At 40.1% G+C, this 22,878-nt stretch overlaps 2 protein-coding genes across 15 annotated transcripts in view; both read right to left on the bottom strand.

Moving 5' to 3' along the window:
* SLC16A12 (solute carrier family 16 member 12) overlaps positions 1–11,438 on the bottom strand; it is a 34,833-nt gene extending 23,395 nt beyond the window's left edge. For both annotated transcript variants that reach the window (XM_088169103.1, XM_014875409.2), the window contains exon 1: positions 11,354–11,438. The gene's annotated coding sequence lies outside the window, so the exon portion shown is untranslated. The remainder of the gene's footprint in view (positions 1–11,353) is intronic.
* A 9,604-nt stretch (positions 11,439–21,042) lies between these two features.
* Positions 21,043–22,878, bottom strand: part of PANK1 (pantothenate kinase 1) — a 42,750-nt gene continuing 40,914 nt past the window's right edge. For all 13 annotated transcript variants that reach the window (XM_088169106.1, XM_088169108.1, XM_088169110.1 and 10 more), the window contains one exon: positions 21,043–22,554. In XM_088169106.1, the coding sequence (XP_088025232.1) occupies positions 22,495–22,554 (60 nt within the window). In that variant the 3' untranslated portion in view covers positions 21,043–22,494. The remainder of the gene's footprint in view (positions 22,555–22,878) is intronic.

The raw sequence follows: 22,878 nt of genomic DNA on the forward strand, positions 1-22,878 counted from the left end.
TGTCAGAGCCACATTTTTTTTTCCTTTAATGATGTTATAATATAATAATTTTATACTGTAATTGTGCATTAAGATAATCCCCACCAGGAATGGTAGAAAACCCTCTAAACACTGGACAGACAACTGTTCGAGACAGAAAAGCAGGATGTCTGTCACTTCCTGAAACAGACTTCTGAAAGCAACTGCTGATGAATGTGGTTTTACAGGGTTAGGTATTTCTGAGAAGTCATTGCACTAATCACATTTACCTTATTAAAAAAGCAAAATATAATATATTATAATAGATCCATATGTACATTCCAATGAACACATCTCTTCATAAGTAGGATCACATGTGTCACTGCACAAACCCTTCAGAAAGTAACAAAAGGGAAGCCACTAAGATGGGAAGGAAACAAATATTAAAAGGAAAGACAAAGAAACAGATAGAAGTCAAGAGGAAAAGCTTTTAGCATGCTATACAAAACACATCTCTGACCAGGAAGAATGCATTTGACAGCATGCACACAGGGAAAACATGCATCTACTCACAAGGAACTGTTTTGGTGAAATCACATGATGGAAGTTAACAAACAACCAAAGTGTCCTGGGCAGATCAGCACATTCTTCATGCTCAGTCTTCCACTCAGCCTCACAGAACCATCCATGTTCCAACTAGACCCTTGCTGAATACCGTATTTTAGTTTCTAGGAGAACTTTAAAGCTTTGAGAGAAGTGCCCCAGGTTCCCTTTGCTGAATGCTGGTGCAGCTGCTCGATTACATCATTTTCAGAAATGATCAGTAGGAACTTTCCATGATACTTAAGGGTGTACCCCTGCTAGTCAGCACTGCAGCCCAGAAATACAGTTTCTCAATTTTATGTTAAAGAACATTTCTCTTTATAGAATGTTTTTGCTTTGGTAAGTAAAACACACACACAAAAATCACCCTGTTATACCTTAAGTATATTTTACTATTCCTCTCCAGATTTCTATTTTAATTTCTTTAGAAGTTGGTCTCCATTTTCATTTTCTCTGGTGTTCCCATACATATCCTTAGCTTGTATCCTCTCAGCTCCACAGACACACAGAACTGTCAACAAGCAGAATGTTACAGTAAATGTTCAAACAAGTCTGTGATGGAGTTGTGATTGGAAAGAATATTTGATAAAATATCTGACCACAAGAAGCACGGGATTATCTTAACTCATAAAAAGCATGAGACCAAGGGCTTTGCTCCAAGGGACCCAAGGGTGCCTCTGGCAGGAAAACAAACCTGTAAGTAGTGAGGGCAGAAATTTTACAGAAGAGAAGTCTGAGGTACTCTAGGAGTAAATGAGACAGTATGTAGAAAAACAGGAAACCACTTTCCCCAGGTTGTATCACATTTGTCTTTTCTCTTCAACATCTACACTGTAAAGCCAGATAGCTATAAAAGAAGGAGGAAGAGCCCATCTGGAGGAGCAAGACAAGATGTTAGGGAGTCATCTTGTTAAATGTTTGACAGCAATGATAAGAGAGCCCATAAAAGGTGACATTTTAAAGCACTTGAAAAGGGAAAGAAAGAAGGAAGCTGATGCTATCTAAGAAAAATAACCTAGGAATTTATGTAAGAACTGGTTATAAAAACATTGGTAAAAATTATGTTTTTTCTTTCTAATAAACCCAGTTCTAATTACAGCAGCTGAATATTTACAACCCCAGAACCAGCACAGCCTGCCAAATCTCCCATAAAACACCCAAAGGCTCCGATGGGCAAACTTTCAAATGGAAACACTTCAGAATCAAAGTATGAAGCCTCTGCCTTTTCATCTGATCCTACAAGCCAACTTGCTGGCCATTTATCATAGCTTCTTGAACCACTGAATTGGGAAGTTTATAAAAACAAAAACCTGGGTAAAAAATTCAAGAATAGATTGTAGAACTAAGTATAGGCTTTCAACCTGGTAACATGCTCCCAGATGTACTCCATACGAGTTATAAGAAAGTTAAAAAGAACAATAAAAGTAGTCCCGGCTTTTCACTCTCAGCTCCATTATTCACATTACTGGCCAAGAAGCCATGGTGAAGAAATGCATTTTGCTACCTGTTTAGACTAGACAGTCATATGAATATCATTTGATCAAAGTCTCAGCACGTGTCAGCTTGGGAACAAAAGAACAAGATTTAAAGGGATGACCCAACAGTTATCCTCTTATCCTGCTATTCCAGCCAACCTTGTACTTGTCTCTTACCTGGATCTCGTTATCAATAATCCTTTTAGTGGGATCAGTTTCACTTTAAACAGCTTATTATGTGGATGAAAAAAGGAGCAAAAATAACTCAGGAATTATCAGAAAGAAAAAATAATTTCTAAAACCAATGTTCATATATTGATACACAGAGGATGATATTCCTTACAATCTTTTCACTGTGAAGTTAATTTTTTCCTGTAAAAATGAACAGGTACTAGTGTTTTTTTCAATAATATCTTCTATTTAAAATGGAAATTCACCCCCTATAGGGATTAAACTATAACTATCAAGACAGTATTATTTAAACTGCATCTTCTGAATTACCTGAAAGTGTAACTTGGAGCATCCCAAAGAAGACTTGTTACAGGAAATCGTTGGTTCACCCATAAATTCATTGGCACCATAATAACACAAGGATAATCTTGATCTCACGCTAAAACTGATAAACAAAAACTAAGGTCAAATTAAATTATTATCTTCTATTTTAGCGACAAGATCTCTCGCTGAGTTAAGTTTACATTTCCAATTAAGGATTACTGGTGTATCTTGGTACCCTGAAAAACATTGGAAAGATGTTGGCAGCAACACCTACCTATGAACCTACCCAAAAAAAGTTCCAAATCCTTCATCGTTAGATATTTTTTTCTTCTTGAGTGGCATTTCACATTAGGACAGGTTGTATCCCCAAGTGTCAGCAGATTTCCTTTTCCTCTTCCACTGGCACCCTAAAACACACTCCACTGGTTTCACACACTGTCCTGTCTGTCACCACCTTCACATCCTCTGTTTTTTTCCCCCACACAGATTTTATTTAGTGCATTGGTGCCAACCACACAGACCTTTCTTGTCAGGAGGCATTGATACACTGACAACAGAATTTACATGCTTGCTGTATTCTCTAGAAGCAATAAAAGTAAGGGATTTTTTTATTTCCTAGGAGTTGCTTTGTGTACCAAGTTTTCACAACTGTCACCCAAGCTGACACCTGTCACTCCTATGCCCAAGATGCCCAGGCAAGACCTCTCGTCTGAAATACTTTGTTAACTCATGCTTTCTGGCAAACAAACAAAGCTTGCAAACTAACAAGTGTCATTTTACCATCAGTCATGTGTGGGCTGATTTTATGTAGCTTGCACCATAAGCCAAATGAAGAATTACATCATATGGGTTGCAAGTCCTCAGAGACTATTCTCCACTCCATTAACTTCATTAAAAATAGACCAGTTGTGTGGGATAATTCTATTTATTCTTTCCAACTTGCTACTCCATCAGGCTAAACTAAATGGGCACTGATAGAAAGAACTCTGACCACAAACAAGAGATGAAGCCCTGGCTTCATGAAGAGCAGAGAATGGTGGACCAGGCAGGGAATGAGTCACAGCTCATCCTAGATTTCCCATTCTCACTTGCACAGCTTTGCTCTACTGCCCTGCCTACACTACATCTGGAACCCTAAGCTAACCAGAAGGGAAACTGTTCAAAGCTCTGGATCTGTGCTGTGCCCCACAGAGCTAAACAGGCTACAGAAATAGGTGTTTGCTTCTACAGGGAGCTGGCTCTGGCTGGGATTCACAGGGATGTCTCTGCCAACAAAACATTTTTGCCTTGCCAGTTTGCATCACAGCTACGTGCCAACCTGCAAAAATGAAAATTAAATTTGGCCAATTTAATTGTTCTCCAACTGCATCCTGTTTTGACTGCTTAGATTTTCACGTATTTAGGGTGGAAGCCAGGTCCTTCAATACATAATGACAGAAACCGCATATTTTTGCTGAGAGTTTCAGGGTCCTTTGTGATCAGCTGTGATGCTACATTCAACACGTTCATCCAATACTAATTTTTCTGCTGTCATCAAATTGTATTTTATGGCAGTTGCATTTCCCAAATTAAATATTTGGGCCAATTTCAATGCAAAATACCAGATGCACAGACAAATAGTCTGAATTGATTTAGATGAAGAAACAAAAAAATTGTTAATTCTATACTTGACACTGAGAACACCTTTCACACAAAAAATTCCAGCTGCTATTGGAGCACAGTATTGATATTGGACAAGTGAAGAAACCACCTGATTTTTGTATTAACTCAATCCTTTCAAGAGGGAAAGTGCTGCTCCTCTCAGCTGGCTTTTCTTACTCAGCTGATTTCCATTCCAATATTCTCTCTGTCCAAGGAGAACTATTTTCAGTTCCTTTAAAAATGCACTTTGGATTTCTGCTGGTGTTATCACACTATAGCTGCCCCAAGGACTATTCAGACTAAAGAACGAAAGTAAAATTATTTTAAACACTTAGAAAGAGAGCAAAAGGAAGTCAACAGGCAGAGGACACTTTGCAGAGAAGCTTCCCAAATGGTCTTTAGTCAAAACAAGTAGTGTTGGCTTGTTAGCTGAAGCAGGTCAGATAGTGTATCTTTCAAGCTTTTATGGAAGAAAGTGTAATTTAAGGAGATGTTTGCATGAAAGCAGGGTTGCCAAGAGATAGTCAACAGGGAGAGAGCTCTCCAGGAACATGTGGCAGCAAGGACGTGATTGTGGTCAACATAGATAGGCAGCGGTTTGTTATCCAAACTGACAGGATTGCATCTGGAAGGCTGCAATGTTTAAAAACAAACAAACAAACAAACAACTACCAAAAATGTTTGTTTCTTTAAAAAAAATGGAAAATGGCCACCTATGAGAAGTGTAACAACACCACATTCAAATGGCAATAGCACATCAAAGCAATTCTTCAAGGACCAACTCAGACAAGACAGTCCATACAATGAAAAGGGAAACCTTTATTCCCATCAAGTTTAGTGCAGTAACTCATTTTAAAACCAGCTGTGGATATTTATTGAACAATGACACTAAGGCACACTGATATAGGCAAGGCTCAGTGTGATGCCCCTGGCCCAGGAAATTTCATGCTCAATAGCTGAGACACTGGATTCAGCATTTCAGTGACAGAAAGATGAAGCTGGCACATGCCTTGAATGTGGAACCATTTGGGGTTTGACTCTCCTTATTTCAGGCCTTCCTTTCCCTATTCTCTTAATGACTTCTATGGGAAATAAAGTTGATGAGCTTGCAGGGCTGATTACAAGGGGAGGAGAGGAATAAACACAAATACTCTGGTACCTTTGGGAATGTATGGGAGTAACACAGACATGGAATCCATGCTCCACTACAATATCAGCCAAAGAAGACAGAGCAGAGAGGAGCTGGGACAGAGACCACAGAGAAGGAGCACAGCCCTGCACTGCCCCCTTCTCAACCGAGCAGGTTGTCTGAACAAGCTCCAAACACTCCTCTGCCAAAGGAGCTTGACACTGTCAAACATGACAGCTTGATGAGATAAGGCCTACAGCAGACAAGAGGAGGCATTTGGCTATTTAGTCTGTAGACTAAACTAAGGACTTTTGTGGGGTCTTCAAGAAGCTCTCAAAGCCAACTTACTTTAAGATGTGTTTATAATGAACACTTTAAGACATTACTTATGAAATACTGAAACAGCCCCCAAAACACTGTGGCCAGCAGGAAAACCATTTGAAGTCAGGAGAGATGTTAACTAGGAAACAGCATCACAGACTCCAAGAAACCCCTAGAGAGGCAGGGGAAAGATCCCACTTCCTACATTTGCATTTCACATCTGGGAAATGTGAATCATAACATCAACATTTAGAGAAATCCAGAAATAGCAGGAAGGAAGAAAACTTTGAGTTTAAAAAAAAAAAAAAAAAGGTGAAAGACAGGAGACTGTTTCCATCTTGAACAAAGGGAGAGAAAAATGTCAGCACTGTCCTGCTGAGGACTGAGGAGGTGAATTCTCAACTCCAAAAATACTTCCAGGTCCTATTCAGAAAGGGGAATGCAGGAATTTTGTGTTTGCTAGCTAAAACATCTTCTCTGTTTTGATACTCAAAACCTGCCTCTAGTACCTTCTACAATAGCTGGGAAACAGCTTACATTTTTTAAATATCCAAAGAAAATGCTTTCTTCTTCTGTTTATGTCCTATCAGGAGCTTTGATTCTGACATTGCAATCGAGAACTGAAATTTATTTTACCATATTTTCATCTGCACTCTCACCTAATGCTTCAAATGGATTTGAGAGAAGCTTTCAATCATTAGGTACTTTATTACCCCAGAAGAAATGGAGTATAAATGGTGTGTGTAGGCAAGTACACTGGCAGTCCCTGACAAAAGTTGAGGAATCTCTGAAGTTTGGTCACATTTCTTGGCAAGATATGGCAATAATTTTGATGGTATCTCAGTCACTCACAGATTGCACAAGAAACTTGGAGAGATGGATAGAAAAGAGTGGCAAACGAGTTCTCCATAATTCACCTGCCAGCAGGTTAAAAGAACAAATATGTACATTATAAATAAATATCCACATATGTTCTAGGGCTTCCCATGATCATTATTTCTGGGCAATTATGACAACCCTCTGGTAGCAACTAATGTGTTCACCATTCAAAAAGCATTCAAGGACAGTATTCCCCAGAAACTGAATGCATGCTAGTGACAATGAGAACAGTTAAAGAAAATAATGTTTAATAGTAAAAGGAGCCCAGATTATTTCCCATGTCTTGTTTTTACATTAGTTTTTAAACCTATCCACTTAAATAGCATTACCCAACTCACAAGTTGAAGCAGAATGTAAGCCTGATTCCTGGTGCATATAAGCATGGGAGTACAGCCCTTACACAGACTAGACATATAAAACACATTAAAAAAATACCGTTTCTTCATTTTTCTGTTATTAGCATAATGCTCTGAGACAGAATTCACACCAAAGCTCAGAAAATCAGGATACAATAATACACCAAAAGAGGGAAAAGACCAACAGTTTTCAGTGCAAACCGGTAATGCTGTCTGAGAGTAAACACTAAAGGCTCTTCATTTACTGCTTTCTCATCAAACAAACAAAACTAGCAAAAATTAACAAATACGACGCATAAACCAAATAAGAACAAAAAATGCAGTTCCTTTATTTTTCTTAGTCAAGTAAAAGCAACAAGAGTATCTTGGTTTGTGGATAACTTGTAGTCGTCCAACATTGAACTGCAGCTGAGAAAAAACAATTCAGTAACATTTGCGTTGTATGCAAAGTAACCGGTAGAGCTTTACTAATGAAGACTAAATTCATCCCAACTCACTAACAAAATATATTGTTGTGTGCCCTCAAGCTAGTTCTACAATTCCCAGCTGCTGCAGGGTCTGGGGAAGAAATCTGCCTCAAATTGCTGGCTAATCTTGCAAATGAATAGCTCATCTTGCTGCTGAAGAGATTATCTGCTGCCTTGGGGGCCTGCACATCTTAAAATGCTGCAGAGACAAAAGTGATGGGGTTTGATTTCACAGTGTAAGGAAAGAGAAGTTCTTCCTGGCTATACCTGACTCCTCTGGGCTCCTCTCTACTGCCACCATATCTGTGACCGTGCCAGACAGGTGTCACCTGAGCAGCACCACCCTCCAGTGCTGAAAAATGCTTCTTCCAAAAACAGGAGGGTGAGGGAGCTGAACACCAAAGATTTTATACTCAGAAGATCACGGGTTTCTCTGCATGCAGTTATATCCAGCATCCTACAAGCTGCAGAGAGACAAGGAGCCAATGCAGGAGAAGACAGAGTCTCCACCTGGGTGTGCTCACCCAGAGCAGCTGACTCTGCCCCACTGGCAACAGCTCTCCCACTTCACAGCAAGAGCAGAATGCTTCCAGGGAGGAAAACAAAACTATCAGTTCAATAGGAGGCACCTTTGTTTCCAGTGAAGAAAAACAGAGTGACACCTTCAGTTTTGATTTTTAAAAATTGCACCTTTCCAAATGTCTCCATCCCACAGGCTGGGAGTCCTCCTGCAGGCAAGCTGTAGCTTGCAGTTCTACTGCTCACAGTCACATCAAGGTGTGCCAGTTAACACAGCCAACTATGCAGCTCATAAAATATGTATTTTGCTCTCATAAGGCTACTGTAAAGAAAATCCTCTTAGGAAAAAAATGGATAAAATTAAGATTTTTATTTCTTTTAATCTGCTTTTTAAAATCTACATGAGACTCTACAAAGATAATCCAAACTGCAGCTGTACCGACCCACCCCGAGACAGTAAAGGTTAGGTATTTTTCTTCAATGCTGTGAAGTTTCCTGTTTCAGGTTGGAAGGAAAAAGTGATTTGATTTTTCTTTGTTGAATAAAGACACTAATAGCATGTAATTTCTCCTTCAAGTTCTATGAATAAGAATGTGTACCATCATCTTCTAAATATGCGCTGCTGCTAAATGGACGATGTGCTGTGTTTTCTTTACTGGTTACAATAGGATCATGACAGAGAAACAAAGTGTCTAAAGTAGGAATGAAAACAAGTCCTAAAACAATGCACAAAGGCATCAGTGCTTTCCAGACTAAAATAAATGGTAGCAGACTATGGAAATTCTACAATAAACTGACTTCTTAGTCTCACCCTATCAATTAAAACAGTGCTATTTTGTCTAATTGCTTCTGTCATTAATAATTTAACAACAGGTCTACACTACATTCAAAAGTATATTTAACATTTTATGTAAATGTAAAACAGAGTAAAGTGCATGCATGTAACAATTATGCTCTCTAGGATTAGAGGCACCCTCTTAGAGGTGGTTTAATCTTCCCTTTTAGAATTTTAGGCATTCACCTATTCCAGCTAAATATAAACTGATTAATAACACTCATACTCTTATGATGCCTAAGTCTATTTTCCAGAAAAGAGAGAATATACTCCAAGAGAGAATAGTATAAGGATCGTATCCTTAAGTTGTACACATGAATATACATCATGAAAGTAAAATCATTAGGCGAAAACTCAGAGTTACAACAGAAACAGAGAATCATATCTCCATGTATACAGCTAACTAACTGCACGTGCACACAACTGCATTAAGATATCTGAGCAGTCAGCTGCATTTTCCAGGCAACTGCCATAACCACACGTCATCATCCCCCTCTGATCACAGTTTGATAAGCAATTATCTCTTTCAGCAGCAGTGATGCCAGCAGAAACAGCCCTTACCTCCTGCTCCCTGCCATGTGTTTCTCCTTTCAGGCCACCTCCTCAGCCCTGACACACCAGCCACACAGTCAGATAGAGCAGGGCAAAAAGTTATGAATCAAAAAGGAGAAAAGGTGCTTTTGGAGGCAGGGCAGCCCCCTGATGCAGCTCCCCACGAGCCCCACGAATGGCTGTGCTAGTCCAGCCCAGAGGGTGGCAGGGGGCTGCTTACGCAAGCACGGCTCTCAGGAAACACATGCCAAATCTCTCCCTCAGGAAGCAATTGTGTTTGCACCAAAACATCTGAAAAATCTTCCCCCCCTGTGCCCAGTCTGTTGGACCTTGGCCTGGGAATATGGATCCGGAAGGGATCCCTGGGGGTGTCCTAGTCCCCTTCCTCACAGCTGCAGACAAGAACCAGCTCAGCAAATCCAGATTGCTGCAGCAAGGCAGCTCTCAGGTAAACACTGCACAGCTTCGGGCTGAAGTGAATGTGCAAGCTGGGGTGAAAAGAAAGTTCCTGAGGTTTCCCCTGTTTACATATCAGCTGAATCAATTCTGATAAAGCTTTGTAAAATCAAATTACACACTGTGCTATGTTGTTTTTCATCATCACTTTCCACCTTCAGGTGAAGGCAAAAGTTAATGATTGAATTTTAAAGGCATTAATGTGGAAACCCCTTAGGGAAGCCCAGAGAAACCATCCATTAAAATATAGCTTCTGTTACACTGCTGCAAAAAATTGAAAAGTAAACATTAAATACAATGCAACTGAAAAAAAATATAAAACAAGAACACATCATGAGCTATGTAGCACCAAAAAAAAAAAATACAAAAAGACAGTAACAGCTAATGATTTGAGGTGAGCAATAACATGGCCCTAAATGAGGCATAATAGAACCACTCTGAGGAAAATGCAATCCTGTTTCACTTCATTAAGTTTGATGTTATCCTCCCATTTCCCAGTGCTCACGGAAACGTTTCCTCATTGCCACTGTAGGAGTGGACTTACAACAAACAGACTCAGCTGTCCCAACCAGCTTGTTAACTTTATGAAATCAATTCAGTCAGAATGCCATATAACACAAACCCAAATTCATCCCAAATACCTAATTAACGACTTACCTGTAGAGATATTAAACAGAACAGGTCGATAAATGAGTGGCAAATTATCAGAAAGTTTAAAACAAGGATAATACTCACTGTATCTTTTGGCTTCTTTTTTTTCATTGAATAGTTTCCCTGAATTTAGTCAGCTTGTGAACACACAATTTCCTACAAGACATGTACCACTCCTCCCAAATCTATTACAGCACACTTGCTTGTCCTACAAGGGACTAAGAATTCTGGAAATACACTGTGACAATATTTCAGAAGAAATATCGAGGCTGTTCAGGACACGGATCGCTGTGATCAGCTACTTGCACAGCTAATTGTCCCTGCGGAAGGCCACAGCCAGCTCTGCACCCCGTCATTGAGCAGCCCATGCCTCGGGTTTCGGAGCCCTTGGGGAGCCTCTGACACACACAAACACACATAAACACATATAAACACAAACACAAATACACATAAACACAAACACACGCACAGAGCCGTGCACGGGCATCCTGGTGACAGCCGCGGGTCCGCACGCACCGGGACGGCGACAGGCGCAGCACTGCCTCTCACACCTGCCTCTGAACAGGTACATTTGTGCTGCTTATGCAACAGAAATAAAAGATACCTGAGTGGCTGAGTTTCCTCATCCCATCTAGCAACTTGAAACGCTGTTTATCCTTAAACGCTGTTTACCTGACTAGCATCTTACCTAGCCAACAGCTTTTATATATATACGTATATATATATTTATGTATGTATGTATGCACGTATATACAGACCCTTCATTAAGTACTGGCGTTTACACTCCTTTTTATTGATTTTGCGATGTTGCCGCAGTTCTAAGGCTCCACGACACAGGCAGGGCATGCAAGGGACTCGGCTGCAGCCGCCCCGCCGGGAGCTGCGCTGCCCGGAGCCCCGGTCCCTGCGCGGTCCGTCCGCGCTGCTCCCGGGCCCCGCAGCCCCGCACACCCCACCTGCCGGCTCCAGCCCCTACCTGCCGGCTCCAGCCCCCACCAGCCGGCTCCAGTCCCTACCTGCGGTCCCGGCCCCGGTTCCGATTGCCGTGCGCTGCCCCGGGGGCGGTGGCTCCGCGGGTCCGGTGCGCCCGCCCCCGCCAGCTCAGCCCTAATCACGGCCCGCAGCACACGGGGCAGGGAAGCGGCTCGGTTTCGGCTCAGCCCCCTCCCCGCCCGAGTTTTCCCGGTCGCCCTGCTCGCCCACCTGGCCCACTGGTTGCCCCTCCCCGCAGCCGGGCTCGGTGGGCTCGGCCGCCCCTCGCCCGGTTCCGTCAAGCTGTCAGCCGGAGTGCCTCCTTCGTGGTACCTTCAGCACGAAAAACTGTGTCTCAGCAGTGCCGCGGGAGCTTTCATGGCATTAAGAGGGAATTTTTTTTCTTCCCATCGAGGTAAAGTCAGTACTGGGATTTGTGGATCAGTGCTCTCCGGCTTTTCCTAAGGTATTTTAAACGGTTCCAATGTCAGGCAACATTCAAGAGTGGAAATAACACCAAAACTTGTGCATAAGGATGGTTCTCTGTCACACACGCCAGCCCTTCCTGCCCATTAGGAATCATGCTGCTGTTTGGTACTTTTTAAATTTTCAAACTCAGTTCAAAACCCCAGACCAGGGGAAGGACTCACGCAGATTTGGACCCTAGACTCTTGGAACAAGTTTCAAATTCCAGCAGCAAATTCTGTTTATCCAAGCAAGATAAACTAAGTGGCCTGCTGAATACTGCATGTGTTTTTGGGCAAGATCTGGAAAGCAGCAGGTCTTTGCTCAGAAAGGACATTAAACATCCTGTCACACTTTCACTGAGAGCAAATGATAAACTGGGATCTTTTCTTACCCTTCCTGTTGCCAGACAAGAGCTGCTTGGCCTTTCCCCAGGACCTTGCTGCCTTTCAGTGCTGCTATGAAAAACAAGTGCAAAGCTCCCAGGAGTGTGCAACAGAGCCCTTGGAGGGTGGCAGGGAGGTGTTTGCTCTGCTGGTCTTCAGGATAAGTTCAAGCATACATGATTTGGGTAAGCATGGCAGCTTCAGGGTAGATTGTTAATTGGAAAAGGCTTCCCTTTCTAGGTGAAACTAAAGCTGCTCTGTGCCATACAGCAGCACAGGAGAGCTAGGAGAAACTGATCTTTCTCCTCCTGTACATTGTGGCATGAACCTGCACACCCCTTATGCACATCTTCCCTAACACAAGTACACCCCCTCCTGTGGCATGTGGCCCACAGCACTGCAAGAGAAAAGGGGCTTAGGTTTTCCCCACCATGTATGTGGGTGATAAAAACTTGTCCTTGAACAATAGAAGTGCAGCTCTTACCTTCTTGTTGAGTTCCCTCCCCACCCCCCACCTTTTAAAAATGATTCTTTAATATTTTGAAATATTTTTAATCTTTCATATTGCTTCACGTTGGAATATTTCCTTTGCCAAAATACACTGCTAATATAATTGCAGCAGACTTTATTTGAACTGCTTAACACTGCAAGATAAAATTCTGAACAAGATGATCTGGGCATTAAGCTGCTGGTCAAGAGATTGGGGATCTCAACATTGCAGTGAACTTCCTCTGCAAGTCTGGTTGGCAGCATCTCCCCATCAGCACTGGGAATGACAGTGGTTATCTATATTGGCTACTGACATTTTGACATCTGGCTCAATAACAGGTTATGCTTCTCTGTGCTGTGGAAAGGATATTGTCAGAGCACTACAACACATTGTGCACTGTTACATGCCAGGGAAACTCAGAGAGGCAGTAATATACCACTCACACTTTGCTGACCTGCCCTAAGAACAACTTTAAAACACTTTTGTGCTATTTAATTTTTATATAAATTCATTTTAAGCACTAAAGTATCAGAAGCTGGATATCACCAAATGACTTCATTTGGTTCTTGGATCAAAACTGTAACACTAACAGAAATACTGGGGTTTGGGTCACACACGGATTTACGCATTCATGACAGGCTTCCTTTTGTCATATTTTTTCTCATGCAAGTTTCAACATCACATAAATGACCAAGCAACACAAAAGTAATGAATAATGGCCTTAATCCTTCCAAAGTCACAGGACTATGAATGTTGCTTTCTCTAGAACTGTAATCAAGACAGGAAAGGAGCACATGCCCTCACCTGGAGTGCCTGACCAGGCAAAGAAAACAACTGGGCAAGGGCTTGTTTTGGTTTAGTTCCTGTGCAAACAAGAGTAATTCCTTTACGCTCATTCACACTTTGCAAACCCCAAAAATAAACAGAAAGTATAATACTACAGAGTTCAACAGGTAAAATAAAAGTTTTTGCAGTTTGGAGAATGGTTAGCTGCCGTGGTAGAGTGGATGAATGGCCTTCCTACACAATGAATGTTCTTAATTTGAACTTTTATACAAATACCTGTTGGAAACTGAAATTCTCACTACCCTCCTTCCACTGCCCTCCTCTCCCATTTCCCTGAGAGCCAGCCAGCCCTGCAGTTGCAGCCAGCCAACTGTACAGGGACATGCTGCAATGGCATGCTCAGTTACATTTCCAGGTCTAGTCACTAACAGACTAACATTTGGATCTACAACCCAGCTTCCCTGGCATCTCTAAGAAATTAAGACTGGGGAAACTCTAAGTCCCTGTGGTTCCTTCAGCCCCCTCTCTGTGTCTGTAGTCCAAATTTTGCCAAACCCAAGGCAAGAAGGCAAAGTACCCACCGCTTGAGAGCTGAGGTTCCTTTCTGGAGGAGAAGGCAAGCTCTGCTTTTTACTGACACACAAGATTTTAGCAAGGGATCAAAAGACTCTGATGAATTTCTAAAAATATGTGGCTGTGTAAGTCATATATGTAGCCTGGGATAGACAAAACATGGTAAGTAATGGCCTCCTCACTTTTTCATGGACACTAGCAGTTCCTAGAACATAAAACCATCATTCACCAACAGATGCATTTAAAACCACACAGTTTCTAATGAGCCTCAAAACTAAATGTGAGTATGTCTTGCTACCTACAGAGTGTACCATCTTCAGAATATTGGGAAATTTTGGCAGAAGTATCCTCTCTTTCTTAATATAAAATAAGTATAGGCAGAGCAATACTTAGTTAACAAGAGAATGATTCATCTCCTTTTACTGATTACAAACATCCACATTTCAAATCTTCTGCTTTGCTCCTCTTTATCCACGTGTCACAGAAGTCCTTGGTCCAAGCACACACTAAGATTTCTGGACACATTTATATGCACGTATTTTACAAAGATCTGCATTCCAGCTAGCAAGTGCAATAATTTTTCACTGGAAAACACAAATTCATCACTGCAAATGTCCTATGGAAACATTAGTTAACAAAATTTGGCTGTAGAAATGCAGAAGCTTTAAAAAACCTTGTATTTCAAATGACTTGCTTTTGGCAGTCTGCTAGGTTTCCCTGCTAGCAGGCTTTATTTTGGTGGAGAAAGTGAAATGAAATGCAGACATTTTGAAATTTCCCATCAGAAGAAAAACTTAATTAGACATTGGAATTTTTCACAGCATGGGAATAATAAATTTGAATTAGTTGTACTTGGAAGCAAGCCTTTGCATAGCTATTCGTTTTTCTTCCATATTCACCATATTCACAGTTAGGACTGTGGACCAGAAGATTGGGCTACTTCAATCCATACAGGAATCTGACACCAAATATAGGCTCTAATGTTGCTCCAGTCTGAGGAGACCTAACCATTTCCATCATTCCACAATTTTTCATAGTATTTTGTTCTGGATGACAAGCATGGCTTGCTGTGCTCTGCAGAAGAAATGGTGTTGGCAGCTTATCCTGCTCATCACCTTGCCTGTATCAGCTCTTGTGGAAATGCACAGGCTAAAGAAGGGTGAACTGGGGATCTAGGCCTGAAGGTGATCTTTATCCTATCTGCAAAATCAGCACACAAAACCAAGTAAAAGATGGTAAACTACCACCAGTTCTTCACACCTCCACAACACAGAAAACAAATAATTTGGCAAGAATTTGCTGTACCTCAGTTAAAACTCTGGCTGGTATTTGCTGCTGCTGGGGCTTTCAGAGAGTTCTTACCCAGCCCGGGGTATACTGTGCCTCTGGACAGGTTTTTGCTCCAGCTCAGTTGTAAAATGGACAGCTTAACTCCTAGGACTACTTTCAATTCAGTTTTTACTACCTAATTGTTTTATTTGTTGTGTTCACAGGCTGGAGGAGAAGTTTCTTTGGTTTAAACTTTAATACACCCCTTTAAATAAAATATTCCCATTGATAGTATCTACAGCAAACATTTACAGATTTAACAAACACAGAAACTATTATCATTCCACACAGAAAGTTACAATCATCAAAGATTTCTGTTTTATTTGGAGATGTACCAGATTAGTTCCAGGGGCACTTATGCAACACAGAATTGTACAGATAATTTTTTTTACCCTGTGCTTCGTACACTTCCCCCCCCCCCCCCCCCATTCATTTGCTTTTTTCTCAGAGGCCTAAACCAGAGCTAACTAAAAGAAACTATCTGCTGAGTAGCACAATATTTTGGTTAACATTACAACACTGATTATCCATGGCCTTGCATTTTGGTATTGGCCACGTGGCTGCAAGGCTGCTGCCATCCCAGCACTGCCAGGGCTCTGTTCCCTCTCCCCACAGGGCAGCAGCACTTCAAACCATCTCATCCCTCTACCACCAGTGCTGCTGACTTTATAACTGGTGACACAAATTTCATGGACAGATTTCTGATTCAAGCTTGAATATTTTACTAGTGTTGTCTTGTTTGTGTTTTTAAAAAGTTGTCTGCTGTTCTGCCTTTTTTTTGTTGTGTGTTTGTCCCACATTTCCCTTTACCGAGTTGCCAGTCAAACACCACTGCTTTCCAGCACAGCAGGGGAAGTGGAATGGTCAGGGACTGCAAGAGAACTGACTCTAAATTACCTTCTCTCCTCCAGTGGATCTGTAAGACAAGAGGCTAGAAAAGGAAGAGCCAGACCTTACACTTTTATGAATTAAGATATTTCAATTGCATAACAATCTCCAAACACAGGACAAACTTCTACAGTGTCTTATGCCCATAGTCAATGCACTCCACAGAGCAGTGTCAGTGACAGCTCTTTTGCTCCTAGCCTGATAAAGGGGCTTATAATGCCAGAGTTGATGCCTTAGAACTTTATAGTAATGTACATAAAATTAAATAAAAAGTAAATTCCCATAATGCTGTGAACCAGATGTTCACAAAAACCTCACAAAGGCACTTGTATAATGGCATTTCAGGTAGGAGAGCTGGAACAGAGAGAGACGTTGCCTGGTACCTTAAAAAAAATAAAGCTCCAAACCGATGAGAAAAAGATCAGAAATCGAAAAAAGAAGTCTTCTTGACTAAAACTAAGCTGACCTCTATGATTTTCCCAATGAATAAAAGGTGAACTAGTCTGCAGGGTTTGGTGCCTTTCTGCATAATTTTTTTTAATACAATTTCTTACGTGATGAGAGCAAGGAGTGGAGAGAAATTCAGTTCCTGAATGTCTTCTGCCCTAGCTGTAGAAGAGCAGGTGTGAAGTGTGTAACAGGTCAGCCTGCAGCCATCATCAGGAAGCAGCTTCAGCTTCCCTTGCACTGCTTTTCTCCCTTCTAAGAGGCAAACCAGTGATGCTTGAGGGCTGCTACACTGCACAGGCAAATCTGCTGCAGAGGAGTCTATAAACCTATATTTGAAGAGAAGAGAAAACTTATTTTCTAAGCTAAAACAGAAGTGACAAGCACTGGGAAATTTAGGAGTGTTTTTGGTTTATCTTGTAAATACTCTGGATTTTTTGTGCACAGCCTTTTGTGGCCAAGTGCAATATGCTGAAAGCTAGCTGGGTAACAGCATGCTCCATGCTTAGGACATAGGAACAGCATGTTTTTGTTTACTTATTCAAATAGCAGTAGGGGTGAGGTTGCTCAAAAACCAAAACAATTCTACTAAAAGGAGCTAAATTTTTTTAAAGTACACTCAGCATTTTGTGATTCATTTAGCTAGCCACCTGTGAAAATGCTACATTCATTTGTTCAGGGGTTTCTAAATTAATATGCATTATTTTACAGTTAATTTTTAAAATATAAAGAGTAAGAAAATTTTCAAAAGAAGAGAGTGTTCTAACTGTTCAAATCAATACCAATAGTAAGTTTTTATCTCCAGGTGAAGCTTATCCAGTTTTTTCAGAGGAGAAGCCTCTCTTAGCTTCAGTTGCCTTCCCCACATTACTCTAGTGCATTCCACAAAACAGATGTTCACAGACCACCGTGGCTGTGCTGCCTCCATTGCCTCCTGCTGACAATCAGGATGTCAGTGGGGTAATTCCAGTGGGAGGACAGAGGGGACAGATAACAATACCAGTATCCCAACTCAGTATTACATCTACAGGTTGGTAATGATTTACTGCCTTATATGAGAATAGTTCAATTGCAGTTCAACAGCTGATGCAGCTGTTCTAACAGCTTGTAGGAAAGAGCATTTTGGTCAGCACGTCTTTGCTATGGGCTTGAGATACTCATTTCTTCATCCTTACTGAAACACAGATATTTCCACTTCCACCCAACCTAGCATCTGCATTAGAAACTCCTACAAGCTGAGACCAACTGTTTTATTTTTGTGCAATTTGTTAACATATTAATGCAAAACAAATCCCCTGAACAAGTCACAGCACACCAGTGGCCACACCATTTTGTTCCTTGAAGCACTAATACGTCTGTTGTGACAAAATGCATTACCAAAGCAGTGTCTGCCCATCATGAGAATGTCTTGCTCTAAGCATTGTTCCTTGATGCTTTCAAGCATGCAACAGAAAATGTGTGATCCCTTGCAAGGAAAGGTCTATCTCACAACAGATTTTAAACCCAAAAAAGCATGCCATTTGGAAAAAAAAACCAAACCTAACATATATGTGAAAGTGGTATCATGATTAGATGAGACCACACCTTCACAGATGGGCATAATTGGAAATCTTGGTAACAGGGGTAAACTCTACTCTGAACATGCACTGCCAAGGATGCTTTGATACCTCAGCATTTACTAAAGGGCAACTTTTGCTTTGTATTAAATGCCCAGATTCACACAAACTTTTAAGGTCGCAAAGAACTGAATGGGTCACCCACACAAAAACCTGAAAAACTCAACTTGGAAAGACACTTCTGAAAGTGGAAGTGCCCTGATCATCGCATCAAAATAAGCAAAACCATTTAAGAACAAGGAATGACACACTGCTTCAAGTAAAACATGATGCCATTTCTTGCTGTTTACTCACCTTCATTCTAGGTACCAAGACATGAAACAGACTCTTTCATAGCCTGTGTTTCATTTAATTCCAAATTCAAAGACACCTTGTGCTTTAAAAACAGAACCCAGTAGAACTCCTCATCCGACTGGAAACAATCATGCATGTTTATTTTGTCATCAGTTCAACCCCATATGGTTCTCCCATCTCTAAAGTTCTGCTGTGTCCTGCCAAAAATCACTTGCAAGTATCTTGTGACAGTCTAATGGGAGCAGAAGTGCTGATAACAGTGAAACACCAGGACAGCTTTTCTTTGCTGAGTTTGGAATGAACTGCAAGCACCCTACTTGTCCTAGAAGTCAGATTCTTGCACTGCCCCCATACACCCCATGTTAGCCTTCTCTATCAAATCTAATAAAGTAAATATTTTTAGTTGTCTCTCACTCTTCATCCAGCACTAGGGATTTTCCCCCAATACTTTAGTCCAAAAATCTTACTTTAGAACATAGACCCTTCTTGTTAAGGGATGCAATTAGACTTTTTGTCAAAACCATTACAAATTGGGCTGTCTTGGTGGTGGTGGGCAGAGAATGAAGAGGGTAGCATGTGATTCAAGAACAAATGTTCAAGTGCAAAAGAAACACAGACCATGACAATTGAGAGTGATGATCCTGACTCATTCTGCTCCAACTCACCTGAATAATCACGTTACTATGTTTCAGAAATAAAAGCTAGATTAACAAAGCTTAGCCTGTTAAGAGGTCTCTTTAATTTATACCAAAACAAGTGTTTTCAACACATACTAAATCTGTAGACCCACTGATCTCCCTTAGGGAAGTCTGCTTCTTCAACTTCACCATTTCCAAAACAAAAAAGATTCAAGAATCTGGGTATTTCTAGGTTCTCAGTAATACTTTTGGATAGTGCTGGAGTTGAACTTTGCTTGCACAAACTTCCAGTTTGTACCAGTTATAGGAGAGGTTTATTTGTGTAGTTGAGCAAGAATGTTTTCAGACTCTTTAGATACCTCTGGATGACTGATGAAGTGGGGCACCTTGGGGAACCCCTTGCAACAGATGACTGTAGACAGCAACGAGATGCCAAATATAATCAGAAAAATTCCAGACCACATCAATGCTTAGAAATGCCCCAAAGTACTCCCCTACGGCAAAAATACTGTAACAGTGTCAGAAATCAACCACACTGTCATTAATCCATTACCTTGATTACAGAAGGGGGGCATGGAGGAGGAAACAAAAAGCTGGGATTAGTGGAGGCAGGTAAAGTCTTAAGGTAAAAAGGCAAGTTATAGTACTAGCAGACTCATATGGTGGTACTGATATAACTAAAAAAGTAGTTAACTGAAGATTTCAAGGCAACAAAGAAATTAGGCTTTTCTCCCTCAGGAAAGGAAGAATTGAACATACAGTGTCATTTTCCTCTAGTTTTTCCTACTTTGTGACTTTCCACAACTCTCTATCCTAGTTACAGTCTGTTAGTATTTTTCCCAACCAGGTATACTCAATTATGTAGTATACAACTCAAGAGTACTTTTTCTCATTCTTTTAACTGCAGAAATTCACCTATTAAGCTTTTAAATTTCAAATCAGCATTTTTAAGGTAAAATTTTATTTTGTGTTTCTCTTCAAACTGTGATCAACTTACCTGGCAGTCCTTAGAATCTTAGAGCTAACCTCAGGGCTACCACAATTGTGCATTTCTTCATTAATCACACAGCCTCAACTTGTGCATCTTTAAATTCCTAGTATATTTCTCTGAATGGCTTGCTAGGGTTTTTTTGAATGTGTGTGGGTTTTTTGGTTTTTCGGGAGGCTTTTTTGGAGGGTTTTTTTTTGAGAAGTAGAGGATTTTAATCTTAAAAGAACAGCAGTTCTTTTCATATTTGTTTACGTAATGTTATAGTCTTCCTCAACAAATCCAAATGTGAAGAATGCAAGAACACCTAAGTGACAAACATTCCACTGTCAAATTCCCTTCAAAAACACACAGTAGAAGAACAGATGGGATCTTTCTCTGAAACAAAGTTACATGACTGATGCCGTGCTTCCCTCTACTGTTTATCATAAGAAGCACAGTTACCTCTTAACATTCTGAAGATTTCCCTAAAAAAACCAAAACAGTGTACAAGTGAATCTTTATTTGCAAGCAAAACGTAGCCAATAACCTTAATCAATGTTTTCTTTTCTTTATTAAAAAAATAGAGGCACTGAGCAGAACCATCTGCATTTATCTCAAGCTCAGTATTACAGAAAATATCAACTTCAACATGCTAATATCATCCCACATTTTCATTTGCAGTCCTTTAAGGTCAACTTCAAGCAGGCAAAAGGCTTTAAAGATTAAAACTTGTTATGAAGAGTAAAAACATGTCAAGAACCAAACGGTTATCATGGAATTATGTAGTCATTCTTCACCAAAAAGAAGTGTTATGTTTTTTTTGCTTTCAAGAAATGAATTCCACAGATACATTAAAACTGTCAAAACAGTAGTGGTCTTTATTTCCATCAGACAAGTTAACATTTCAGTTAATATTACCATCTTTCAGCATTTGGGAGATATGTAAGTTAATGACTTAAAAAAGTGAAATATACCCCCTTCCAAAAATAGACTGAATTTTATACTGGCCCTCTGATGAGTCATTTACATGACGTGACATCACATACCGTCTTGCAAGACAAAATAATTTATGATCTGGTTTTCGGTCTCTCATTTGTGAGCCCTCAAGGTGTCTAAGGAAAGCAAGTTTATACATGCTCTGCAGCAACCTAAGTACATGGATTTCAAAGGGATCTCAATTCAACTTATAGAAAAAAAAAAATCTAGAGAGGTCCACAAATCAAAAAAGGTAGAAAATACGGTATTGGAATAAACACTCAAATTTTAGTGTCCTGGAGGGAAAGTTAACACTAGTTTAAAAGCAGAAAATACTTCACTCAATATTTTTCTAATTTTAGCAACTGGGCTTTTAATAATGCTCTTATCAGTTGTTTTCAATTAAGAACAAGTTACAACTTGCAGACTACAGAAAAATAACTGAAGACAATCTCCCTTTGCCATCTAATACCAATAACATCTTTACTAAGAACTCTTCGTGTTGATCAGAAGTCTTCATCAGAAAAAAAAATTTAGTGTTAATTAAATAATTAAATTTTTAGTTCACATCTCCTTTAAAATTTTTATTATAGAGAAGAATTAGCCCTGCAAAACCCCTTGGCAGTCTCTTCCTGTTGCAGTTCATTACTACTGAAAAATTACAATCTTAAACCACCTGCTATTACCAAGCTTCCTCACAGTCCTTTGAAGAAATGCATTTAGCCACAGAATGGTTTACAAATTTATTTTTTGTGGGGGGAAGGGTCAGAGAAATGTTAAAGGGTCTCATCTAATGAGGAAAGGAAAGGCAAAAAAATCAATTACTAGTTTTCACAGTAAAATGCATCAGCTTTGTAGTTTCATTTGAAACCAAGAACAAATCATGAAACGTCATGAAAATAAGATAAAAAAAATCTCCTAGAGTGATTACTAAATGAAGTTAAAATTACCACACTAATTAGTTTACACTAATCAGTAAACCCCAGAAGAAAAGCAGATGCCTCATATCACAGGTCCTACATTAAACAGTATCCATTTTTTAAAATAAATCCATAAAATCTGTATGTTTGGCCACTTTGCACATTTTTCCCATAAAAAATACAGTGTACAGAAAAAAAAATCTCGTAATTCCCAGTATGAATTCTGAAGTATAAGGTCAAAACCCAGAAATCAAAGATCAGCTAAAAGGATTTTAAATTATTTACAAATCCAGCAGGTAGAACTACCATAATGGCTTCGTTTCCATCGTTATAATAATATTCACTTCCATCCTGGCTTTCACTCTTACCCAGCAGCATCTGCAGTAGAAATCTCTTCAGACAGCTTCATCACTGATCATCTGTCATTTTAAGCATTTCTAGAAGAGCCCCAACAGCTCCAAAATAACCCTTTGAACAAAGGCAAAAGAAAACCAAAACCAATCAAATTCCAAAATAAGACATAACATGAACGAAGTTTTCATTTCTGTTAAGGCAACTAAAAGAATGTCAGCCCTGCCAAATAATTGCTCGATCTAAAATATGATTTAATAAGATCATCCTTAGCTAGAAGAAAGGGCCTGATACTGGAAAAAGTCTTACATAGTTCTCCAAAATTATAAACAAACAAAAAAAAAATTAAATTACAGAACCATAATATTGATGCTGTACTGAGGCAGGGCAGTTTTTGTTACGGACCTGTGCATCTGGTAGTCACCTCAAAATTATGTTTAC

The sequence above is a fragment of the Sturnus vulgaris genome, chromosome 8, assembly GCF_052056855.1.
Source record: "Sturnus vulgaris isolate bStuVul1 chromosome 8, bStuVul1.hap1, whole genome shotgun sequence".
Lineage (NCBI taxonomy): Eukaryota > Metazoa > Chordata > Aves > Passeriformes > Sturnidae > Sturnus > Sturnus vulgaris.